Raw genomic sequence first — 21,280 nt, forward strand, 5'->3', positions numbered from 1 at the left:
CATCTTGCGCGGTTACGCGTGCAGCGTTTAAGCGTCATCATGCGGACAAGGATGATGACTTTGATTTGAGCGATAGTTTTTTGTTCAGCACTGAAGCCGAACATGTCCCACTTAATGGAAATATAACAGAGGAAAAATTGGATAAAACTACACTGTCATTGTCTAGGCAGCAGTTGATAGAGCTCCAGAGAGTTGATAAAAGTTTGGCACCGTTATTTAGCGATGCACTGCCTGATCACTCGGACTCTGTTTCTACTGGCTATTTTTTGGATGCAGGTCTTCTAATGCGTAAATGGACGCCTTTAGATGTTTCTCCTGTCGAGGAGTGGAGTGTGGTGAAACAGATTGTTCTTCCGACTCCATATCGTTCGGAAGTTTTGCAATTAGCGCATGACAACCCATTAGCAGGTCACCTTGGTATCAGAAAAACCTATGATCGCATTTTGCGTCATTTCTTTTGGCCTGGGTTGAAAACCGATGTGGTGCGCTATTGTAATTCTTGCCATTTTTGTCAAGTTTCCGGAAAACCGAATCAGACGATTCCCCCTGCTCCCTTGTATCCCATTCCTGCAGTCTCTGAACCGTTTGAACGAGTTTTGGTCGACTGTGTCGGCCCATTGCCTCGCACCAAGGCAGGCAATAAGTTCTTGGTGACAGTGATGTGCACCTCCACTCGCTTTCCAGAAGTTTTTCCGGTGCGTAAGATAACTACACCTGTAGTGGTGAAAGCATTAACTAAGTTTTTTTCGTTGTTTGGGTTACCTCGAGTTGTGCAAACTGACCAAGGATCTAACTTTATGTCTAAGGTTTTTGCGCAGGTTTTAAAACAACTTGACATAAAGCACTGTCATTCTAGCGCCTATCATCCAGAAAGTCAGGGCGCACTCGAGCGTTTCCATCAGACGTTGAAGACGATGCTTCGCACCTACTGTTTGGAGTTTGAAAAAGACTGGGATGAGGGTGTGCATTTACAAATGTTCGCGATACGGGAGGTGGTTCAAGAGTCTCTCGGGTTTAGCCCGTCAGACTTGGTTTTTGCTCACACGGTTCGTGGTCCGTTGAAGTTCTTGAAAGAGAAATGGTTGTGTGAGAAGACGGATCAAAATTTGTTGGATTACGTCAGTAAGTTCCGACTTAAGCTTCGCCGTGCATGTGAAATTGCTAAAGGAAATTTTCACTCCGCACAGGCTAGAATGAAGTCTTGGTTTGATAAGAAGGCAACTTTAAGAGTTTTTCAGCCTGGGGATAAGGTGTTGGCGTTACTTCCCATTCCTGGCTCCAGCTTGCAAGCACGATACAATGGACCGTATGCGATCACCAAGAAGGTCGGAGATAGGGATTATCTGATCTCTACTCCTGATCGGAGGCGGACAACCCGTCTTTGTCACATTAATATGTTGAAACCATATATTGAGCGTGCGCCCACTTTGTGCAAGTCGATCAGTTGTGTTACCAGTGAGCGGGCTGCTGTGAGTGCTGATGCTGATGCAGTCACGCGGGAGGTGCTGTCCAGTGCCGAACCTGTGGGTGAGTTTTTGTCTCCAGCTGTCACTGAGGGGAGATTTCCTAATTCGAAAGTGTTGGGTGACTTGCCTCTTTTCTGTCGCATCTTGATTTTTCCAAGCAGACTGATATTATCAGTTTGATCCAGTCTTATAGGTCACTGTTTGCGGATATTCCCACTCAGACTCGTGTGCTTAGCCATGATATTGATGTTGGTGATTCCAAACCTATCAAACAGCATCCTTACAGAGTCAACCCGGACAAACGACGCCGTCTGAAAGAGCAGGTGGAGTACATGGTGGAACATGGACTTGCTGTTGCCAGCAGTAGTGCGTGGAGTTCGCCGTGTCTCCTAGCAGTTAAAGCCAATGGAGAGGACCGTTTTTGTACGGACTTCAGGAAGGTGAATGGGGTGACTAGGCCGGATTGTTATCCACTGCCTCGTATGGAGGACTGTGTGGACCATGTGGGGGCCGCCCAGTTTGTGACGAAATTGGATTTGCTGAAGGGATACTGGCAGGTTCCCTTAACAGCGCGTGCCCAGGAAATTTCCGCCTTTGTCACACCCGACAATTTCCTTCAATATACGGTAATGGCTTTTGGGATGCGTAACGCCCCAGCTACGTTTCAGCGGCTAATGAATGTGGTTTTGTCCGGTCTAACATTCTGTGAGGCTTATTTAGATGATCTGGTCATTTGCTCTACTACATGGGCTGAGCACGTTGAACATTTAAAGATTGTCTTCGCGCGTCTGAGTGAGGCCAATTTGACTGTTAATCTTGCTAAATGCCAATTCGGACAGGCAACGGTGACCTATCTTGGAAAAAGGGTGGGGGGAGGTCAAGTGCGCCCCGTTGGAGCAAAGATAGAGGCTATTTTGGCTGTTCCGGTACCTACTACTCGTACGGAACTGCGCCGCTATTTAGCCATGGTGGGTTACTATAGGGGATTCTGTAGAAACTTTTCCTCTGTAGTTGCGCCTCTGACTGATCTACTCAGCCCTAAAGTGGATTTCATTTGGTCTGATCAGTGTCAGTCGGCTTTTCAGCAAACTAAACATTTGTTGGTTAATGCCCCAGTGTTGTCCGCACCTCGTTTTGATGTACCTTTTAAATTAGCGGTGGACGCATGTGATTATGGCGTCGGAGCTGTTCTTCTTCAGGATGATGCTGATGGGGTGGAACATCCGGTCTCTTATTTTTCGAAGAAGCTTGATAAATATCAGAAATGGTATTCCACCATTGAAAAGGAAGCGTTGGCGTTGGTCCTGGCGTTAGAACATTTTGAGGTATATGTGGGAGGTTCTAATGGACCTGTGGTCGTTTTTACAGACCATAATCCTTTGGTTTTTTTGGATCGCATGTGTAACAAGAACCGCCGCTTGATGAGATGGTCCCTGCGACTCCAAGCTTTTAACATCTCTATTCTACATGTTCGAGGAAGGGACAACCTAGTGGCGGATGCACTGTCGCGACTCTAATCCCGTTTGTCTGAATGTTTTTTCTTTTCTAGCAATCCCATTCAGACTCTTTGGGTGGGGGTGTTATGTGCTTGGGCACAATATGATTTATGTTTATTTATTTATGTTTATGGAGACGTTAGGATCTTTTGTTAATACGATAGGGCTTGCGTAATGTTTTGTTTTGTATTAATTAGTTATGTTAATTAGGGGCGCTGTTGGCCCGCCTATATATAGGTGGGCTGATGGCATCGTGGGAGAGCTGCCTTCCCTCTCGCTTGTTTGTTTGTCTCAGACCCCGGAACGATGCCGACCGGTCTGGCGGCCGCTGGCCACAGCCGTTTAGGGTATTTTTGTTAGTTTTGTTCTTTTTTGGTTTTGGCCTGGTGTGACCGGTTGTCCTGTTTTCGATTCTTTTTTTTGAAGTAGATTCTCTTCTTTTTCTTAGTCCGGTATCCGCAGAGGCTTCGACGGCCCTGTATAGGGTTGGCCCTCTGCGGTACCGTTTTGTTTCTTTTGACTGGCTCACCAGGTCCACCTTTTCGTTGCTACTTTTGAGTTTCTTTTATTTTTATAGGACACGGGATTTGAGGGTTGTTTTTTTCTTAACCCTTGTCTTCTCCACAGGAGACAAAAGACCCAGGAGGAAGAAAGAAATTATAAATAAAATCCTGTTTAACCCTCATTTTCGTTTGTCTCGTGTCCCTAAATATGTTGAGTCTCTGGGGGACGTAACACAGACGGAGAATCCCTGTGCAGCGTAGAATTGCCAGATCCAGTTTTAAGCATTCCTATCGCATACATTTTTATTATTCAATATTTGAACTAGAGATTTACAGCTGCAGTTCAGACTCTTTAAGAAAAAATTATTTCACCATTAAGAGGCAAGATAGCAGGCTGCTAACTTTAGCATAGTGGTAACGGTTAGCCAGTTTTACAGCCATGCTATTAAATGGTTTATTTATCGTCCATCACCCTGTTACTGTTTCTTTTCTCTGGTGGCTATGCTGAAAATAATGGCCACTTCTTAAGCCTTTTACTACCACTTGTTGGTCAGTCTAACTGCTGTCTTTACAAGCCTGCTTCATCAAACAACTCAAAAACCCTTTCCTCTTTTATTTCAAAGTAGGAGTTTCAAACATAGATACAATATGTTCATTTTAAAGCACCTGCCTCCACATCTGTGGCCAATATTTACAGCTAAGAGAGCCACTATACCTACTTTACTTTGAATTTTTTTTTGCAATTTTAATGCTTGCACCACAATAAACTATGAAAATATTCACCATATCTCTCAGTTGCGACCAGGTTTTACTCTCCTTACACTGGATCTGTCACTAAGAATTCATACATGTGCAGTTGGCATGCTGAAATTCATCTGAGAAATATAGAAAAATCAATTATTAATCCAGTTTCTATTGCAGATTCTTGATTTCACTGCTCCAATGCAAGAACAACCTAAAAAACAGAGGAGCTTTGTGTACTGCAACCTTGGCGCTGAATTCTAGGCGAGTGTTTGCTTTGCTCTGCTTAAACAACAGAACCGGCTGTCACTGATCAACTCTGGCTTGCCTGCTTTGACAGCTGTTATGCCTCAAAAGACACACTTTCTCAGGTTTCCTGGGAATGCCTCCTTTACACATGCAGACGTCGAAGAACACACTGGGAAAATCATCACGTATCTGGGGACGAAACAATAGCCGGGGCCTTTATGAGGGTCTGATTTCCTCTGGGGGCGGCAGAGAGACATGAGTAGCCAAGTGGAAGGTGTGTCCTTTTGATGTTGGGCGAAACTTGATGACAGAGGGTGCCGGGGGAGAGCCAGCTGCAAAAGCCATTAGAGCCCGGCGAGATGTCCCACCCCTTTGGCGAATAACGGCCAATTGAACGTTATTCGCTCGGCCCCAGCAGCCTGACCTCGTACACGCCGAGAGACGCAGCGAGGGAGAGGAGACGACTCATCCTCACAGCCTGCCTCTTTCGCAGTCAAAGCTGAACCGACTATTCATGAAACGCGCCTTGCCCTGCTCTCTTTCTCTCTTCGTCTAATCCAATTGTTTCACTGGGACTGCACTCTCCCTGGACTCTCTTTTTCTTTTTTGTTTCCCCTTTGTCTCTCGATTCCGCCTATCTCTATGCTTGCTGCCTCCATAGATTTTTAACAGTGTAGCACTTTTCCTCTGTGCGAGGTCTGCCCGGTAATTGAAAACAGTTCAAACTGAGAAATCTAACCCCTTTGACTGCTTCTGACTGTAGAAAGGGCACACTCCCTCTCTGAAAATAAAGCTCAAGCAAGCAGACATCCCTTGCAGAGACGTTTCTGCAGGCGCTTTGCGATTACTTGAAAAATAATCAGGAAATTTCAGCTTTTGGTTCATGTATGTTTTGTGAAAGTGCTTGCACCTGGGCTAGGTTACCACATGTTCTCCATCAGGCTTTGAATTCTGCACTGATCAGTGAGATAAATTAACTATATCTGCCAACAAGGGGAAAAAAAATCTACACAAACTGCAGAACGCGTTATCAGACTGCAGATGACTTCAGCGCTTTGTAAAGCCAAAATCAATACGGCGCAGCGCATTATTGCACAAAATGAGGTGCGGCGCATTTCTGATTACCAGAGCTGTGCTTAGAGGCCGTAACAGTGACATAAAGCCCCGTTACGACCACCATTGACATCGATCCCAACGTGCGTCCTCGCCTGGCACGAATGTGTCTGAGGAAGGAGGTGAAAACGTCATTCACCATTGTGTCAGAACTATAACGGTTTAATGCTGCTTTGTCCTTCGGAAAGAAATAAATGCTTAAAAAACAATTCAAACACATGGAGATTAAATTTTAAACCTAGGATAAAATATCTACCACCTTTTTTTTTATCCAAATCAACTGAAGATGTACTGAAATTTCAGATGGTAACTAGACTGGCTGTGACTGATGCTACCAGCTTATCAGTCAGGCTGCTGCAGGATGAGAGAGAGAGCAAATGTTTTAGCTGATAACGGGAAGGTTGTAACAACTACAGCCAATCCATAGCCTGGTAAAACTACACTTTGTTTTGTTACAAGGCTATTGAAAACGTGTTGAGGTTTTAAATTTTAACCAATCGCTAATGTTTGTCTGTGACGTAGGTAATGGTCCTGCCCGATGCTATGAACACCGTAACCATCTGTCCTCAACTACGAAGAGAGAATTACCAAGCCAATTGAGAGGGCTGTTGATGTTAAATCAATACTTGTAAGCATGGCAGACGTGAACTGAATGGCGTCGTTCACTACTAAAACTACAGGTAGACTACAATTCAAGAACAGCGCAGAAAATCAACGTCATCGTTTACAACTACTTCTGTTTGCTGATTAGCTGGGTTAAATGGATCTACTTAGCTCAATGGGAGAAATCCCAGACGGGAAGGCAATGACCAGTTTTGCTCTGTTTTATCTTTTTGAGCTTTCGTCTTATGGAACATACCATCGGCAGACTTTTGAACATTTCAGAGATAAGGATCTAAATTTTCTGACGTAAACCCACAGAGACTGCTCTTTCTGTGGTAATAACTCTGCTTAAGGCCTGGATTGTTAATATTAGATGATAAACCATGACAGGATAACGTTATATAAAAGATAAAATTATATTTCCAATACAGTACAAACAATAACGCAAATCAGTAACTCACCTACTGGCCATGAATTCCTATGAAGCTTTCAGCGGTGAACGTTGTCAAACATCAGTAACAGCTATACTTTTAGATAGTTGATGATGAAGCTGGGGCATGCATGTTATAGATACGGTTTCAAATAAAACCCTAATGGGACGACTTGCTACATTGTGGCTTACGTCTTTGCAGAGATGGGAAAAGAGAAAAACACCACAAAGACGTATCTACTGTGTTCTCATTATTGGACGTGGGAGTCAGAGCATGTCTCAGACATCAGCAATCCTAAGCTGCAAGGGACCCCCTGGCCTCCCACAATCCCCTCCTCTATAATTGTCCTTATAAATGACTGCTGAGAATATATAATGTATGTCCTGATCTAGTCTAAGGGTCTCATTTAAGAGATTTTATGCTTGATTGAGATCTGGGTCATTGAGTGCAACCTCAGCTCAATCTCTACTGGTTTGTGTTGGAAGCAACAGCAGCCTAAGGTTATTACAACACGCATCGATGGATGAATATTACAAAAGCCACTGAATCTGTAGATTTTATTTCCTTCGCTTTCTTTTCAATACAACCACAGCAGCTCACCAACATCCCCTTATCGGGAGGAAATGAGCGAGTGGGTGATGTTTTTGTTCCCTTTATGGAAAACAAACCTTTAACTATGATTGTTTATATGAAATTTGGCATATTATACATGTACAAAAAATTATATTTTGGCTAACTTTACATGTAAAAAATAATTGATCTATTTTATAAAAACATTTTTTTCCCCCCTTACTTTAAATTTGAGACTGAAAGTGATGTTTGAATCGTTTATGCATTTTTAGCAATTAAATCTTGAGAAGGAACTGACGTGCTTGTATTAGTATTTTCTCTTCCAAATATTTCTTTCACTAGCATTAGTACCTACTACAGAATGGAACTATTTTTTATTAAATTACTCGAATAATTGTTTGAATAATTAATAGATGAAACATACTTAACATTTTTAGGACATATACTTTGGTGATAATGTTATAATTCTGTCATTTCATGTTCTATTCAGAACTATTACTTCTACTGAGGAACTTCTGACACATTTAATTGTTAAAAAAAACTAAGTTTATAATATTGGGTGGCATGTTTCTATTACAGTTCTTAGAAAACAATAACTGAGCAAAATTGGAAATGGAAATCAATATCAGTCTATGAAAGCCTGAATGTTGCATCACTAGTTATTTCAAAGTTCTGTGTCTCCAGATGTTATTTGGGAAATATTTCCATAATTCTATAAAAACTAAACAGCTGCTTTATTTGGTTTTTAGCAAAAATGGATTAATGTAATCAAATAGCACGAGATAATGGTTGATTTTAAAATAAGTGTTAAAATAACTTTTAGAATTTACAAAATTGTATTTAATTATAAAATCATTAAAATAGTCAAAATATATGTGGTAACCTAGGGACACAAAGTACTGGCACTTTTGCATTTTTATGGTTAACCATATTTGACAACATAAACTTGTTTATTGCCCTCCAGCTCCCAACTTTTTAATCAGGAAAACGATAATGTGCTGATTATTGAGAGCGAAGATTAACACGGCAAAATGTGTGAAGCTGTCAACCATCATTTTTTATCAATAATTACATTTGAGAATATAACAAAATCAATAAGCACTGTAACGTAATGGAGCAACGTCGCTTTCTGCAAGGTTTCGTTCATTTTGTCGGCTTTTTGTTCCATCAAGAAAATATTAAAGCTTAGAGGAAAGTATGTTGTAGCAAATGTTTGACCTAAATCTCCAAATCCCCCGTATGGATTTTCTGGCTCTATGAACTGACAAGATATCAGTGAGCCATAAACCCAAAATCCAAACTTCAATAATAATGTCTGAGACTCTACATCCAAGTTTTACAGCAGAAAAAAAAAACGGAAAGAAAAAAAAAAGAAAACCCTGATGGAGTCCTGGAAACTTTTGCGTCTGGTTGCAGTCAGACGGCGTTGCAGCACATCTGTGGAACAGCTGCAGGGAGCTCGGTTGCAATTAATGCAGAAGAAAAGAACTGGTCATGTATGAATCCATGCATATGGATGAAAGTGTGTCCTACACCCCCCTAATTCCGGTGGGAAACCATATGGTTTGGGAGTTCATTGGGAGTGGGAACAGGAATAGGTGAAGAGGTAAAGCTGGCACCTCTGCAGTTTTAATGGGACATTAACTGGAGACGCTGAATCCAGACCGTCATCGGTGAACCTTCGCTGACCCCGTGTCGCCTCACGCCAAAGAGAAATAGCTGGCCATAAAACTACCGCCCACACAGGCGTGACGGCCGGCCTGCAGGTTCAGATTAAACGCCTCGTGTAAATTAGGCCTGAGCACGGCTAGGTGGAAGAGCTGGACCCACATTTCATCCAACTACACACTTACTACACACCTTGGCACACTCTCGATATTTCCACTATTTGTCAGGTTACAACCACGTGTTGAGGAGTGTGGCTATATGCCACTGTAAACAGAGATACACAACATATCGGCAATAACGTCGGGTGGCTGTGTGAACTCATGGGGGCTAAATACAAATCCAAAAAATTAACATATCATATAAATTCCTCTACTTTTATATTGCTGTGTCACAAATTTGATTGTGGGTGTGATTTGTGAAAAAAGGACGATTTCCACATGGCTGTAGTTACAAAATTTTGGGACATGTTGATCCAATACTGGAAAATGAATGATAAGATCAAGATCAAGACAAGACGTACTAACATAATTAACACCAAGAGGATCAACTTTTGGTAGGGATTTTGCATGTGTACGTATTTAGCTAATCCTTAGCTTCTCGTGCTATCGCTGCTTAATCGCCTACTGAGGCCCATCGCAGTGAAGAGTTTAACCTTCGAGTTGCGTCTGCATGCGGAGCTGCTTCTGCTTCGCTTCCACATGTGAATCACTTGAGTATTTAGGCAAAAATGTAACCTCTTTGTTTCCAAAAAAACGGCAACGTCCAATCTCCGGTTTCCCTATTTTGACGTGCCGAGGGGCCGCCTCAGGTTCAAATCGCTGATATTTCCAACTCTGCAAGGTTCAAATGTTGGAGCAGAGGGAAAACTGGCTCATCATTCTAAAGTACATACAGCTATTATCCTGGCACATTAAGAGGAAATGTTCTATTTATGTGTAAATTACTGTAATGTTAATGGGCTCTGATGTGCGTTCAAAGAGAGAAAACAATCAAGTGAAAATAACACCCACAGTTACGAGTCAATACGGCTGTATTCATTAGAGCTACACTGCGAATGAGGCTCTTCTTTAAGCGTGGGGGAAATTTTCACTTTTTTTTGCCTTGTTTGTTCTTCTCAAAATGCAGTTGTGCGCATTAAATGAAGCTACAACTCATACATCCTCCTAATAAAACATGTCCGACACGACTTATGCATGCAGAAGGTCAGAGTGGAACGGAAAGCACAGTCTATGTCAACTTGAGTGGAAAAAGTTGCATTTTTTTCCCCTACATAAAGCAGTTTTTTTGCCTATATATGGTATACAGTATATAAAAAAAAAGCTTTGCAGCTTTCGGAGTATTTGCACCAGATGAACTCTGAAAGTTCCCAAGCATGTGCAGTCTGCACCTACTGCTAAGATCTCTGCTGTAATGGCTTGGCGGAGACCGCACTCCAGTCTTATAAAACAATCAAGGATGGTGAGTAAAGCCGAGCGGCGCAGGCCAAATGGCTCTCAAAACCAACGAAACCAAGCGTATAATTCATGGAACCGACCAAGCACTGAGGAGGCTGCTGTTATAGATGACAGCAAAGCAACGCAGCATAAGCAAACACGAGACTGCACATCATTCCTGAAATGTAAGCCATCAGTTTAAGCTGATCTTTATGTCTCATTTGGAGGCTTTGGCAAGTTCTGATGGGAAATTTATCAGGGTCTGGAGTAATACAAACATCTCTAATTATGAATCCAGATAAACTTCTTTATAGTTGGACAGCTTCCTGCGCGAGGAGGAAAAAAAAAAGGTGTTAACACGATACATCAGTCATTTCTGAGAAACCTGGCCACGCTTCCACCGAGGAAGGAGAAATATAAGAACCACCTGCTCCTCCAGGGGGGGAGGGAGAACGAACTAACATTTTGAATCCAACTCAAACTCCTTTGCCGGTTTTCGTGCTTGGAAATATCTCTTGACATTCTGAGACGGGGATTACGCTAAACAGGTGAGCAAATCACCGAGTCTTAAGGTTGTTGGTGGTCCTAATGAGGTAAAGGTGGCGGGGCCTTTACGGCTTCGTTTACGCGAGTCCTGCAACAAATCATCGCCGTCTTCCAGCGTTTGTCACGAGGATTTTGTTTGGACCTTTGGGAAAACGTGAGCTGGTGCTGCGGAAGCATTTGGAGCTGTGAGAAACGTGAGCCAAGCAGTTTCGACAACTCCGTACGGAACTGGTTTGCTGACATTTGCAGCTATAAATGCCTGAAGGGCGGCTGTGTTTTTTGGCACTTTCCACATCCACATGGTAAAGGCTGAGCTTCCGTATAAGATTTACTGAGATCTTATTTTTAAATACTCGGGTTACTATTTGAAATAGAAATCAAGGTTTTTCTGGCCTGAACTATCGGAGTATAACTTTCGTATTCAAATATAAAAATCTATTTCCGCTGCCAATCACTGATCCAAGCCAATCAAGAAAATATTGGCCAACTCCAGTCCCTGGCTGATTGAATGGTGAATTTCCAGTTTACTGTATAATAATGAAGGTCTTGAAAATTGTGATAATGTGGGTTGGTAAAAAGGTTGAGAACCAGAAAAAAGCCAAGACTCCAAGGTAAAATCTGCCTTTTTATATTCGAGTTACGTTTCATCTAACTTATAAAATGGACTGTAAAAATGGGATTCTTTCAGCAGTCCAAACTTTATTATTGTTTGGAGATTTTTTGTTGTTGTATTTTTTTGTCTAAATTCTAGTGCAAATATCTTAGTTCACTTGAAATAAGACGCGACTGACTTACAAATAACTTCTCAGCAAGATAGCAGCTTATTTCTAAGTCAATAATTGCTTATTATTAATGAGAAAGTTATAGTTCCACTGACAGATTATTTCACTTGTAACATGGGGAAAATGTTTTCTTATAAGTGAAATAATATACTAGAGGAACTAGCACTTTTTCATCAATATTAAGGAGTTATTGACTTAAAACAAGCTTCTATGTCTTGCTGAAAGGTTATTTGTAAGTTAGTTTTGCCTCCAAGGTATTTGCACTAGAAACTAGACCAAAAATACTTCTTAACATTTTGTTTTTATTCTACTGTGCTACTTTGAAATTATTTCCTTGTTTAGGCGATGTCTCCATTCCCTGAGAATATCACACTGGCACAAATTCACGCTTGAAATTGGCCAGATAGGTATTAAGTTTCAGAGTGATCCGATCAGAATTGGCCCACAAAACTGTGATCGGTTCATCTTTAATTTTACAGATTTTTTTTAAGACTGTCTTCTTGACTTCCTAAACTCGAAATTGCCTGACGATGGCTGAACATTGTCTCTGTCTCGAACTGAATAAATCCCATGATCCTCATCACTTTGTCAGATCGGGCTCCTGCCCTCGGAGGTGCTATAGTACTATCGGAGGAACATCATGTGAAAGAGACAGGGAGAGACTTTAGGCTATAATGAAAAAAATAATAAACACAATCTGGGCTTTGAGTCTACCGGCTCCGTCTCACAGCCAGATTTATCTCATTCGGAGAGTTTAAATGAAAACCTCGGTGTCAGGAGAGCAAACACACAAAGAGGGTTTTCCAGGCCTCCGTTCCACAAGCCTCCTTTTTAACCAGTGAATGGGATCTATTTATATCTGCTAGACAAATTCACTCTCACATAAAGTAAAGTCACAACATCTCCACTCGGAGAGAATCAAACAGGACAACTTTGTGCTGCTCTTAAGGTTAGAATGTGTTTCAAAGACTTGTCTTCACCGGCTTCCACCAAGGATAAATGTTTTTTTTCTTTTTTTTTTCTCACTCACTGGGGGCGAAAGCCCAGCACTGTTCATGTGTTTGCATTTGGTTTTGGTCAAATTTCCACTTTATCCAAATTTCTAAACACTGGAGCCCCGGATAACCTCCAAAGAGCCCCAACAGGAGAGAAAAGCGCCCTATGTTAGAAGCTTTCACCATTTTTCTACAAGAACTGCCAGCCAACTTTCCACCAAATGTTTGATATTACCTGCCCAGGCTAAATCTGAAGCAGATTAGCAGAAAAAAAAATCCCACCCAATGTGTATTTATGCAGCCCTCCAAGCTCTTAATGATCCATTCTTTATTCGCCTCCAGTCGGCAGAATCTGTTCTTTTCCAGGCAAACCTCAAACTGACAGACCATTGAAATAGTCCTGCGTTAAATCTGCTGTGGTTGTTTCAGGCAACAACTGATACATTTTTCGCCAGAAAAGTCAGGCAGGAGAAGTCTATCTCGAGGCGTGCAGGGCCGTGTGATTGCTCTCGTCGCTGAGAGATTCAGACGACGGGTAAAAGAAAAACAGCTGCGAGGTTGGAAGCGAGCGAAGAAGGCCCCGGGTTTGTTTTGACACGACAGACTCTCCATTTACCTTGAAGACGAACATCTCCCTTCTCAGTATGGCCACCGTGTTGAAGCCTCCGTCGCAGATGTTCGGTATGGCGTTGGGGTGGGACGGCCTGTCTCCCGGGGGCAGCCTCGGAGGTCGCGTCTGCCTGTCTGGTTTGCGGGGGTCCGAGGGAGGATGGGAGCGTGGCGGGGGCGCCGTGGGCAGAGGCTTGGTGGGCTGGGGGTTCCTGTCAGGAGGCCCTGGGGGAAGACGGAGAAAATAAATCTCACTTGTCGTCACACTTTTAATCTGCAGAATGTTGTTTTTACAACTTTTTCAACAAGCCGCGGTGGAGGGGAGTGAGGGGAAATTTACGTAATAAATCACACCTTAACAGATCATGAATGTGAAGTCAACATGTTCCCATGGCGCAGAGACATTATAAATATTTCATCTTTCAATGGTGCAAAGATAAAGACATTGGGGTAATTAAAAGTTGAGTAATGATTTATTGCACAATTTTAAAAGGTGGAAAAAAAATGTTCTAATTGTTTCTAACAGGATTTCTGGTGGCACAAATAACAATACCTTAGACAAAATTTGTAATAAATATCAATTCAATTTTCTTTAAAGGAATTCCAAAACTTTTTTGGGTTAATCTCTTTACATAATACTTTCTCATTCATAATCCATGACTTCCTGTTTCCCTGTAGAACACAAACATGACGTGACATTGAGGTAAGTATATTTTAGCCAGCGGCTGCTGAGTTGGACGAGAATCAGCATTTATTGTACCGTAGAGTATAGATTCATGTCCCGAACCTCGGGCCTCTGAGGCGTTCGATAAGCTTGCAAATACATACAGCAGAGAAATGATACGAATGACATGAAGATGTGTTGACATTTTTCTAGTCCAAATACAGGAGCAGATAGTTTAAATAAAATAAAAGAAGTAAGTAGGGTGTAGAAATGAGTTGGACTGTAAAAAGCACAGCTCAATGAACCCTGCTCCGCTCCTATCAGTCGCTCACCCCAGATGATTTGCACTGGACTCACCCTGCACTTCAAACAAACGACAAGATGGAGCTGGAAGATGTTAAGCAAAAGCTAAAAATACTTAAATGATGATCTAAAAACAAAATTATTAAAATTGTAATTAAAATCTCTTGACTCTGGGCTATAATTAAAGTTAATCTGTTGGGTCGGATCGAGCTCGGGCCGACAAGTGGGATTGGATTTTTTAGGCCCGATCTAAACTCTGTCGTACCACGCCACACAATGATCATGATGCTACCATTAAATTATATGAACATATTGATACCTTTTTTTAAATAGTCCATACTTAAATTTTTTTCCTTAGTTTTTACATAGAACTATAAAGGGGCAACACAACGACAAGCTCAGTATTTTAACAAAGTAATCCTTGCAGCTTTAACCATTTTTATGACAGATGTCTGGAAGTTGCATAACATTCTATAAATATAAGGTAATTATGAAGTTTGTTTTAGTCAGATGAGACACAAGATGGTGTCAATTCCAGTCCCAATAAGATCCAAAACCTACAGCCATCATTTCTAGTATTCTAAACTTATTTTCTCACTGAAAACATGTAGAAAAATAAAGGTCACATTGTTTTTCTGAGTGAGGTTATATCACTGCCAAAAAAAGAAAAAATGCATGTCAGACACCATTACCAGGGCTCGCCATTAAACGTAGCCAAAACTGGATGTGCCAATTAAAATCAGTTTCAAACTAGGCTTTCTTGAACTTTCCTCTTCTGGGAAGCATTCTCTGTGATGGGTAGAGATGAAAAAAAGATTACTTTTTCCTCGCTGGATGCCTGAACACGGCTGAGTGCCATTCAACATTGATGAGGTACATGAGAGAAGGAGTGTGACGCGTTCATGGGAAAAACAGAGAGAGGAGAAGGAGGCCGAAGGAGCGCAAACAAGTGGGTCGTGGGGATGAATAATTGAGCAAATGATGATGCGTGAATAACACACTGTAACTGTGAGGATATGAGTTGCCATGTGTTGATTGGGGTCACGTGGGGTGCCATGTGTTGATGCAGGAATAGACAACCACGATATGAAAGATGCAAATGTGACTAACGACCCCGTCCTGAATACGCCCCCAAAACGGTTTAAATCGCAGTTTTGGAAAAGTAAAGAACCGACTTAACACACTCCTGACGCCAACAAAATTTGGACTACATAATTTGCGGGTCCTTCAACACAGAGAAATCAACCGAAAAACCAAACAAAAAAATGAGTGAAACGTTAATCTGGCTGGATTAATATCCTGCCTAGTCGGCAAAACTCATCAGCTGACTCGCATGATACCGACTCTGTTCACCGACTGAGTCAAATCCCCTGAAACGCATCCCTAGATTAGTGGAGCCAAAGTGCTGTACATTCATGGAAGCGTGACATGTCGATAGACACGCCGATAAAACTCGCAAATATGCACACACGACGACATGTTGGCGCAGAGCAGCGGCGACCGCGCCGAGATCTGTGAACTCGGGTAGCTTACACACAGATTACACAGACAATCTGTGAAATATGTTTGGATACGGCATATTTGCGAGGCTAAATAAACGAACGGAAAGACCTTAATGTGCGATAAAGAACATTGAACTGGAAGCATAACGAACAATGAGTGTAGTGTAGAAAAACTCACACTACATATATTCAGAATTCAAATGCATCACTGCAGAAAATTAACACAATGTGTTTTTTTCACTTTAAAAGCGTACATATTTTAATCAATTTCAATTTTCATCAGAAAGATACTTTATTACCTATTTATTTATTTATTACCTATATTACCTATTTTAAGTAGAAAAACAGATGATATATTGTATGAAGTGCAAAGTGTAATATTTGCTTGTATTTCTGATTTATCCACTTTTATTTCTGTACAATTTAAAACACCTCTACGCCTCTCTGTTAAGTGATTGGACACTTCATAAATTTAAACCCAGAAGCTCAGATTCATCACAGGTATCTGGACATTTTGTGCCAAAGGGTCTAAAGTGTGCACTGTACTAGTAACGTTTAAACTGGGAAGGTGGCATTTTTAATCTTGATCAAAACCATTAACCTTTGGAAAACCTTGTGTCATTAGCATTAACAAAGGTTAGAAGATTGACTAGTGAAAAGTGGCTCAAATGGCCCAGTTGGATCCTTGGTTTTCACCCCATAAGGGGTAAAATACAATGTACCCCTTACATTTTACAGGTACATTCTCTGATAAAACTGGACTCCAAAACATTACAGAATATCGCATTGATTCATATATTGAAGCATAGATGTAGCGTTTTTATAATTTACTGCCATCATGAAACTTATGGCAGAAAAACAGAAAAATCAGCAAAGTAACAATCTCAAAAAATGTTTAAGGTTTGCAAAACTAGTTAGAAGTTATCAATATAGTCAAATGAAGACTTGCCTTTTATTCACAATATACAATGAATTAATTATACATAATTTACTGCTTCTTGCCCTAAATCAAAAGATGAGTTTCAGACAAAGATGTAGGTTATGAAGCTTAAATCACAAATGTTTGAGAAGCCATTTTAATATCACAAAATCTCATCTTACAAAATGAATAAAAGGAAATGCACATGAAATACGACTATCCCAAACTCAGAACTTGTGAGTCACACGTCTCTCTATGAGGAATTGATATGAACATTGATCCAGTTCCTAATTTGGCAACATCTTGGTGTATCCTTGGTGAAATCAAGCATGTCTTCGCACACAGGATATGAGCAAGAACTGTCTCTAAAGGGGCAGGAAGTCATTTTCTACAAAGCCAATTGAGAAAAAACATCAATTGTCCATGAATTAAAAGTAGGAAATAATTTTGCTTTAGATCTTAATATGATCTACGATAGTGATTCAAGTTCGACATTCATTCTACGAGGTCTTATCTTCACCGGAGATTGTAAGAGGAATATAAATGATCTGGAGAACAAAAACAACCGAGAGGCATTTCGTCCCGAGAGAGTAGACGTAAGCTCTGGAATATTAACGTCTCTCCTCACCGGTAGGCAAATCTAACCGGTGTCAAAAGTTGTATTCCCAGAGTTTCTTGTTTCCCTCTCGACACTCCACACTCCCACAGACTACAAATAAAAGTCCTAAACCCCTCGTAAAGACCGTTCACTGCCTCACTCCGTTGCTCCGTCTTCATCTGGACTGCCTTCACTTAGACAAGTCTTCCATTTGTAATCCATCGTTGCACCTCTGCACCTTGTTCCTGCTTTGTTTCCGTTAGTTACATGGGTGTTTCCATGAGGAGGAAAAGCGGGCCATCTGCAGCAGGGCAGAAACAAGGCTGAGAGGAGCTGCCATCACTCATCCTGCCCTTCAACTCTTGGAAGAATGGAGGAGGAGGAGGGAGGAGAAGAGACAAGTAAAACATGAGAGGGATGAGGAGAGATTTGATCGCTTGCCCGGGTCCGTCGTTCCCACAGGGACGTGCCCTGACCATGTAGGCAGATGGCAGGTTGTTTTCTGTGAGTGTGTGTGTGTGTGCGCGCGTGTGTGTCCACTCAGTCGTCTCGGTGGAGTGGGTACCAGTTTACAACAACGACAGCTGTAAGTGGCAACACCTTCACTTTCCATCAACTCCACAAGTCAGACAGAAGTCAGACGGCTTCAGCATTCGGGATAATTAATAGTAATAAAAAAGAAAACATCTAATAAATACTTCACATTAGATTAAAGGGAAACATCTAGTCAGAAGTTACAAGCCAAAAAATAAGGAACTTTGCTGGTGCTTATATAAATCCTTCACTGTTTAATTGAATTTCACACTTCTGCCCTGCAGCTCTGTGAGTTTTATGACGAGACAAAAGTCTCTGCAATCACTCTGTCAATTCAAAACGGGTGACGTCCAAGAAAGTGTACAGTAGGGGCTGCAGTGATGAAGCAGACGGTGGACTTAAAGACAGATCTTCGTGTTTGATGCAACTTGCATGTGAAGAGATTTTCAGATCTAATGGTTGAAACCTAGCAACCTTTCTTAAGCAACAAGGGTGTTTTCACACCTGATAGTCCGGCAGACTCAGTTCGATTGAGAACCAAAACTGCAACATTTGCTACAGTTTCAACTGGTGTGGTTCATTTCCACACTGCACTCTGCCAAACGATCCAAAATAATTGAAAAACCTGTTCAAGAGACTTCCTAGGCAAATTGACTAGAGCTTGATTAAAGTGGACTAAAAAAGGTTGATGTGAATACACCATAAGAAGCAAGTTAAAAGATTGCAGTCTTCTAAAAATGACTGTGTGATTCCCAGCCAGGGACTTTCTGGATGATAGTTGGCATGTTGCACCAGTCCAGGTGTGGGTTCTCTGGAGGTTTTCTGGCTTTCTCTCACAGTCCACATGTTAGGTTGACTGGCCACCCCGAACTGACAAACCCAATCATTCGCCCAGTCACCCAATGCTAAAGCAGGTAGAGAAAATGAGCAACTAAACTGAACTGCATAATGCTACAATAACTAAAGGATATTTAAAAGGCAATGTGGGATTTACAAAACATTTATTCTCCCTGTGAAAACAAAACTGAGCATTCTCAATTATTATTATTTTTTTTGGCATCAGGACCGCTTCAGGATTAGACATGTTTAAAAACCTTAATATATGGACTCTTAAGACCTGAACTGAATTGCTGAAAATTGATTAATTATTCTCTAAAACACATTTATGGAACCAAACAAAAAGGGGACTCTTACTTTTCCCACCAATTTGCAGCCTCATCTCATTCTTGGAAGCCAGCATGGTGACGATATTTGCTTCATGAGCTGCAAGTATCGTCACACTCCTAGTCAGAGTGAAAGAGAGAAAGGCTGCCACCATTTTCGAATTGAATTCATCTAGTCTCTAAAATAGACTGTAACCGATGTAAATTTAGAGCTGAATTGAATTACAGTGGACAAATCTAATATTCCAACAACAGCGTCTCTGTTAGCTCGGGCCTCAGCGAATGTGGAGCCCTGAACCATCTGGATACCAGCATCCAGATAGTGGCAAAAACAAGTGTTGATAAGAGATGGGTTCACTCAGGCATTTCATCCAAGCAAACCAAGTCATGTCAAGCAGAACTTTTACTTATCACACAAGTCTTCAGAGATTACCAGTTTGCAGACATGAATGAAACAGGTTGAATCAACAAGATTTAAGACACATCTCTCAAGCTAAGGAGCTTGGAGAGAAATCATGACATCAGTATATGCTGTTGGCTCCCTTATGTTTGCCAAGCTTTTCAATTCAATGCGTCATCACACACCCACATAAATCACATCAAAAATATAGACACAGTTCCAACCCTTACCGTAAATCTTCTGGATTCCCATCAGGTCGTCCATGGGCAGCTTGAAGTTGTCTGTGTCCATGTACTGGTAGAACGGCGCCATGATGGCCGTGGGATCGTTGGAGTGCTCCAGGCCCAGTGCGTGACCGAGCTCGTGGACAGCCACCAGAAACAAATCGTTACCTGGGAACGGGGAGACGAGGAGGGAGTGTGAGCGGAGTGGATAGAGCAGCTACCGTGTTCAGCGCTGCTTTTGGCTGCCGCTGACGGTGAACTGTTTTGTAGCATCTTATGTCCCTCACAAGCAAACAGAGATGAATAAAAAATCTTGGCCAAGCTTAGGGGTTCTTTTTTGGTCACCTTGCAGCTTGTCAGGTTGCACCTGTTCTGGTTGGCAGTGCTGGAGTAGCTGCTGGAAATACAGCCAACTTTTCCAAGTGCTGTACTGACTAGTGAAAAAAAAATGCTATAACAAGAATAGTTTGGGGTGTTTCACATTTAGAAATTAAGGCAGTCCCTGTATGGCTCTAAAGTGACCAAGGACAGATGGTGTACTTCTATTGCACTGATATCCTAAGCCTTTATTAGCCGTAAAAGAGAATATATACATTAACTCGTCTTTACTGACAAAAGGAAGCGTTTTACTTAGTCATTCATTACCCTTAAACACAGGTAAGCAGACAACCTTTTGAGGCAGTGTCCATTAAAATAATAGATCGACACAAGACAATGTTTTGTTTTTTTTACAAAAGTGTTATTTATATTTGACAAAACTTATTCTTAAACCACTAAATAAAATCCAGTTCAACCAGTTACCCACAGAAGTATAGCATAGCATATTTAATAATTTGGCTGGTAAATACAATCTTTCAGCTAGATTTTCTTTTAGGGCTATAAGAGTACCGTAATTTCCAGACTATAAGTCGCTGTTTTTTTAACACGCTTGGAGCACGGTGAGTCAAACATTGAAGGGGCTAATAAACGAATGTTTACACTGAAAACGACAACAAAAGAAAGACTTAGGAAGTGTGTTAAAAATGTTCTGTGTAAATATCCTATGCTACAACATAGATCCCTGCAGCTTAAAGACCAGTGTGACCTATTAGGTTCTATTTTTCTTTTCAAACTTTAAAACCAACATTCAGATGCTCTGTAGTCCGGTGGCCTTTTCTCGCCGTCACTTTTTTCCATCTTATTGTAAAATTCAGAACCGTAACGGTTGAGTGTGGAAATTTGATTGAACGTTCAAACACGTTGCCCCCCGTCAGCGCCCTCCTGACTCCCACCTCGCCTGTGTCTCACCCTCCTCCATCTTTCTTATCACATTGGACAGGAATGGAAAGGAGAATCACTTATTTATGACAATTCCTAGTAAAGCGGGGCACATATCAGCTGCAAATCTGTCACATAAATAACACATCAGCGGACGGACCCACTGGTTCACATCACTTCCAAGCAGGTACAGAATTTACGAACCGGGCCGGCTCACACAAATGGCTCTAATTAGGAGGCTCTGAGTGATACGGGACTCCATAAATGTCAGTGAGTTTTTACAGGCTTGATGGGAAGTTTTTGACAGTCGAAAAAAAGAGTCCTCAGATGACGACAGAACATTTGCACAAGCTTGTAATATCGAACAAGCATCTGGAGATGTGGCTTGTATCAAACAAAGAGCGGAAGAGACTTTTAATCTGGGGGAGCAGGAAAGCAGACGCGCATCTCACAGAGAAACTGTCATTCGTAGCGAGTACACTGAGGCAGACGACTGGCTCACTTAATCACC

The 21,280-nt window shown here is 41.5% G+C and overlaps 1 protein-coding gene across 2 annotated transcripts in view; it reads right to left on the reverse strand.

Moving 5' to 3' along the window:
* The window catches only part of mmp16a (matrix metallopeptidase 16a (membrane-inserted)), an 80,377-nt gene that overhangs the window by 13,930 nt on the left and 45,167 nt on the right, over nt 1-21,280 (reverse strand). For both annotated transcript variants that reach the window (XM_008438394.3, XM_008438393.3), the window contains 2 exons: nt 19,519-19,680; nt 13,213-13,430 (listed from right to left, as the gene is read on the reverse strand). In XM_008438394.3, coding sequence (XP_008436616.1) covers nt 13,213-13,430; nt 19,519-19,680 — 380 coding nt within the window. The remainder of the gene's footprint in view (nt 1-13,212; nt 13,431-19,518; nt 19,681-21,280) is intronic.

This window comes from Poecilia reticulata, chromosome 20 (genome assembly GCF_904066995.2).
Source record: "Poecilia reticulata chromosome 20, P_reticulata-male-v2, whole genome shotgun sequence".
In the NCBI taxonomy this organism is placed as follows: domain Eukaryota; kingdom Metazoa; phylum Chordata; class Actinopteri; order Cyprinodontiformes; family Poeciliidae; genus Poecilia; species Poecilia reticulata.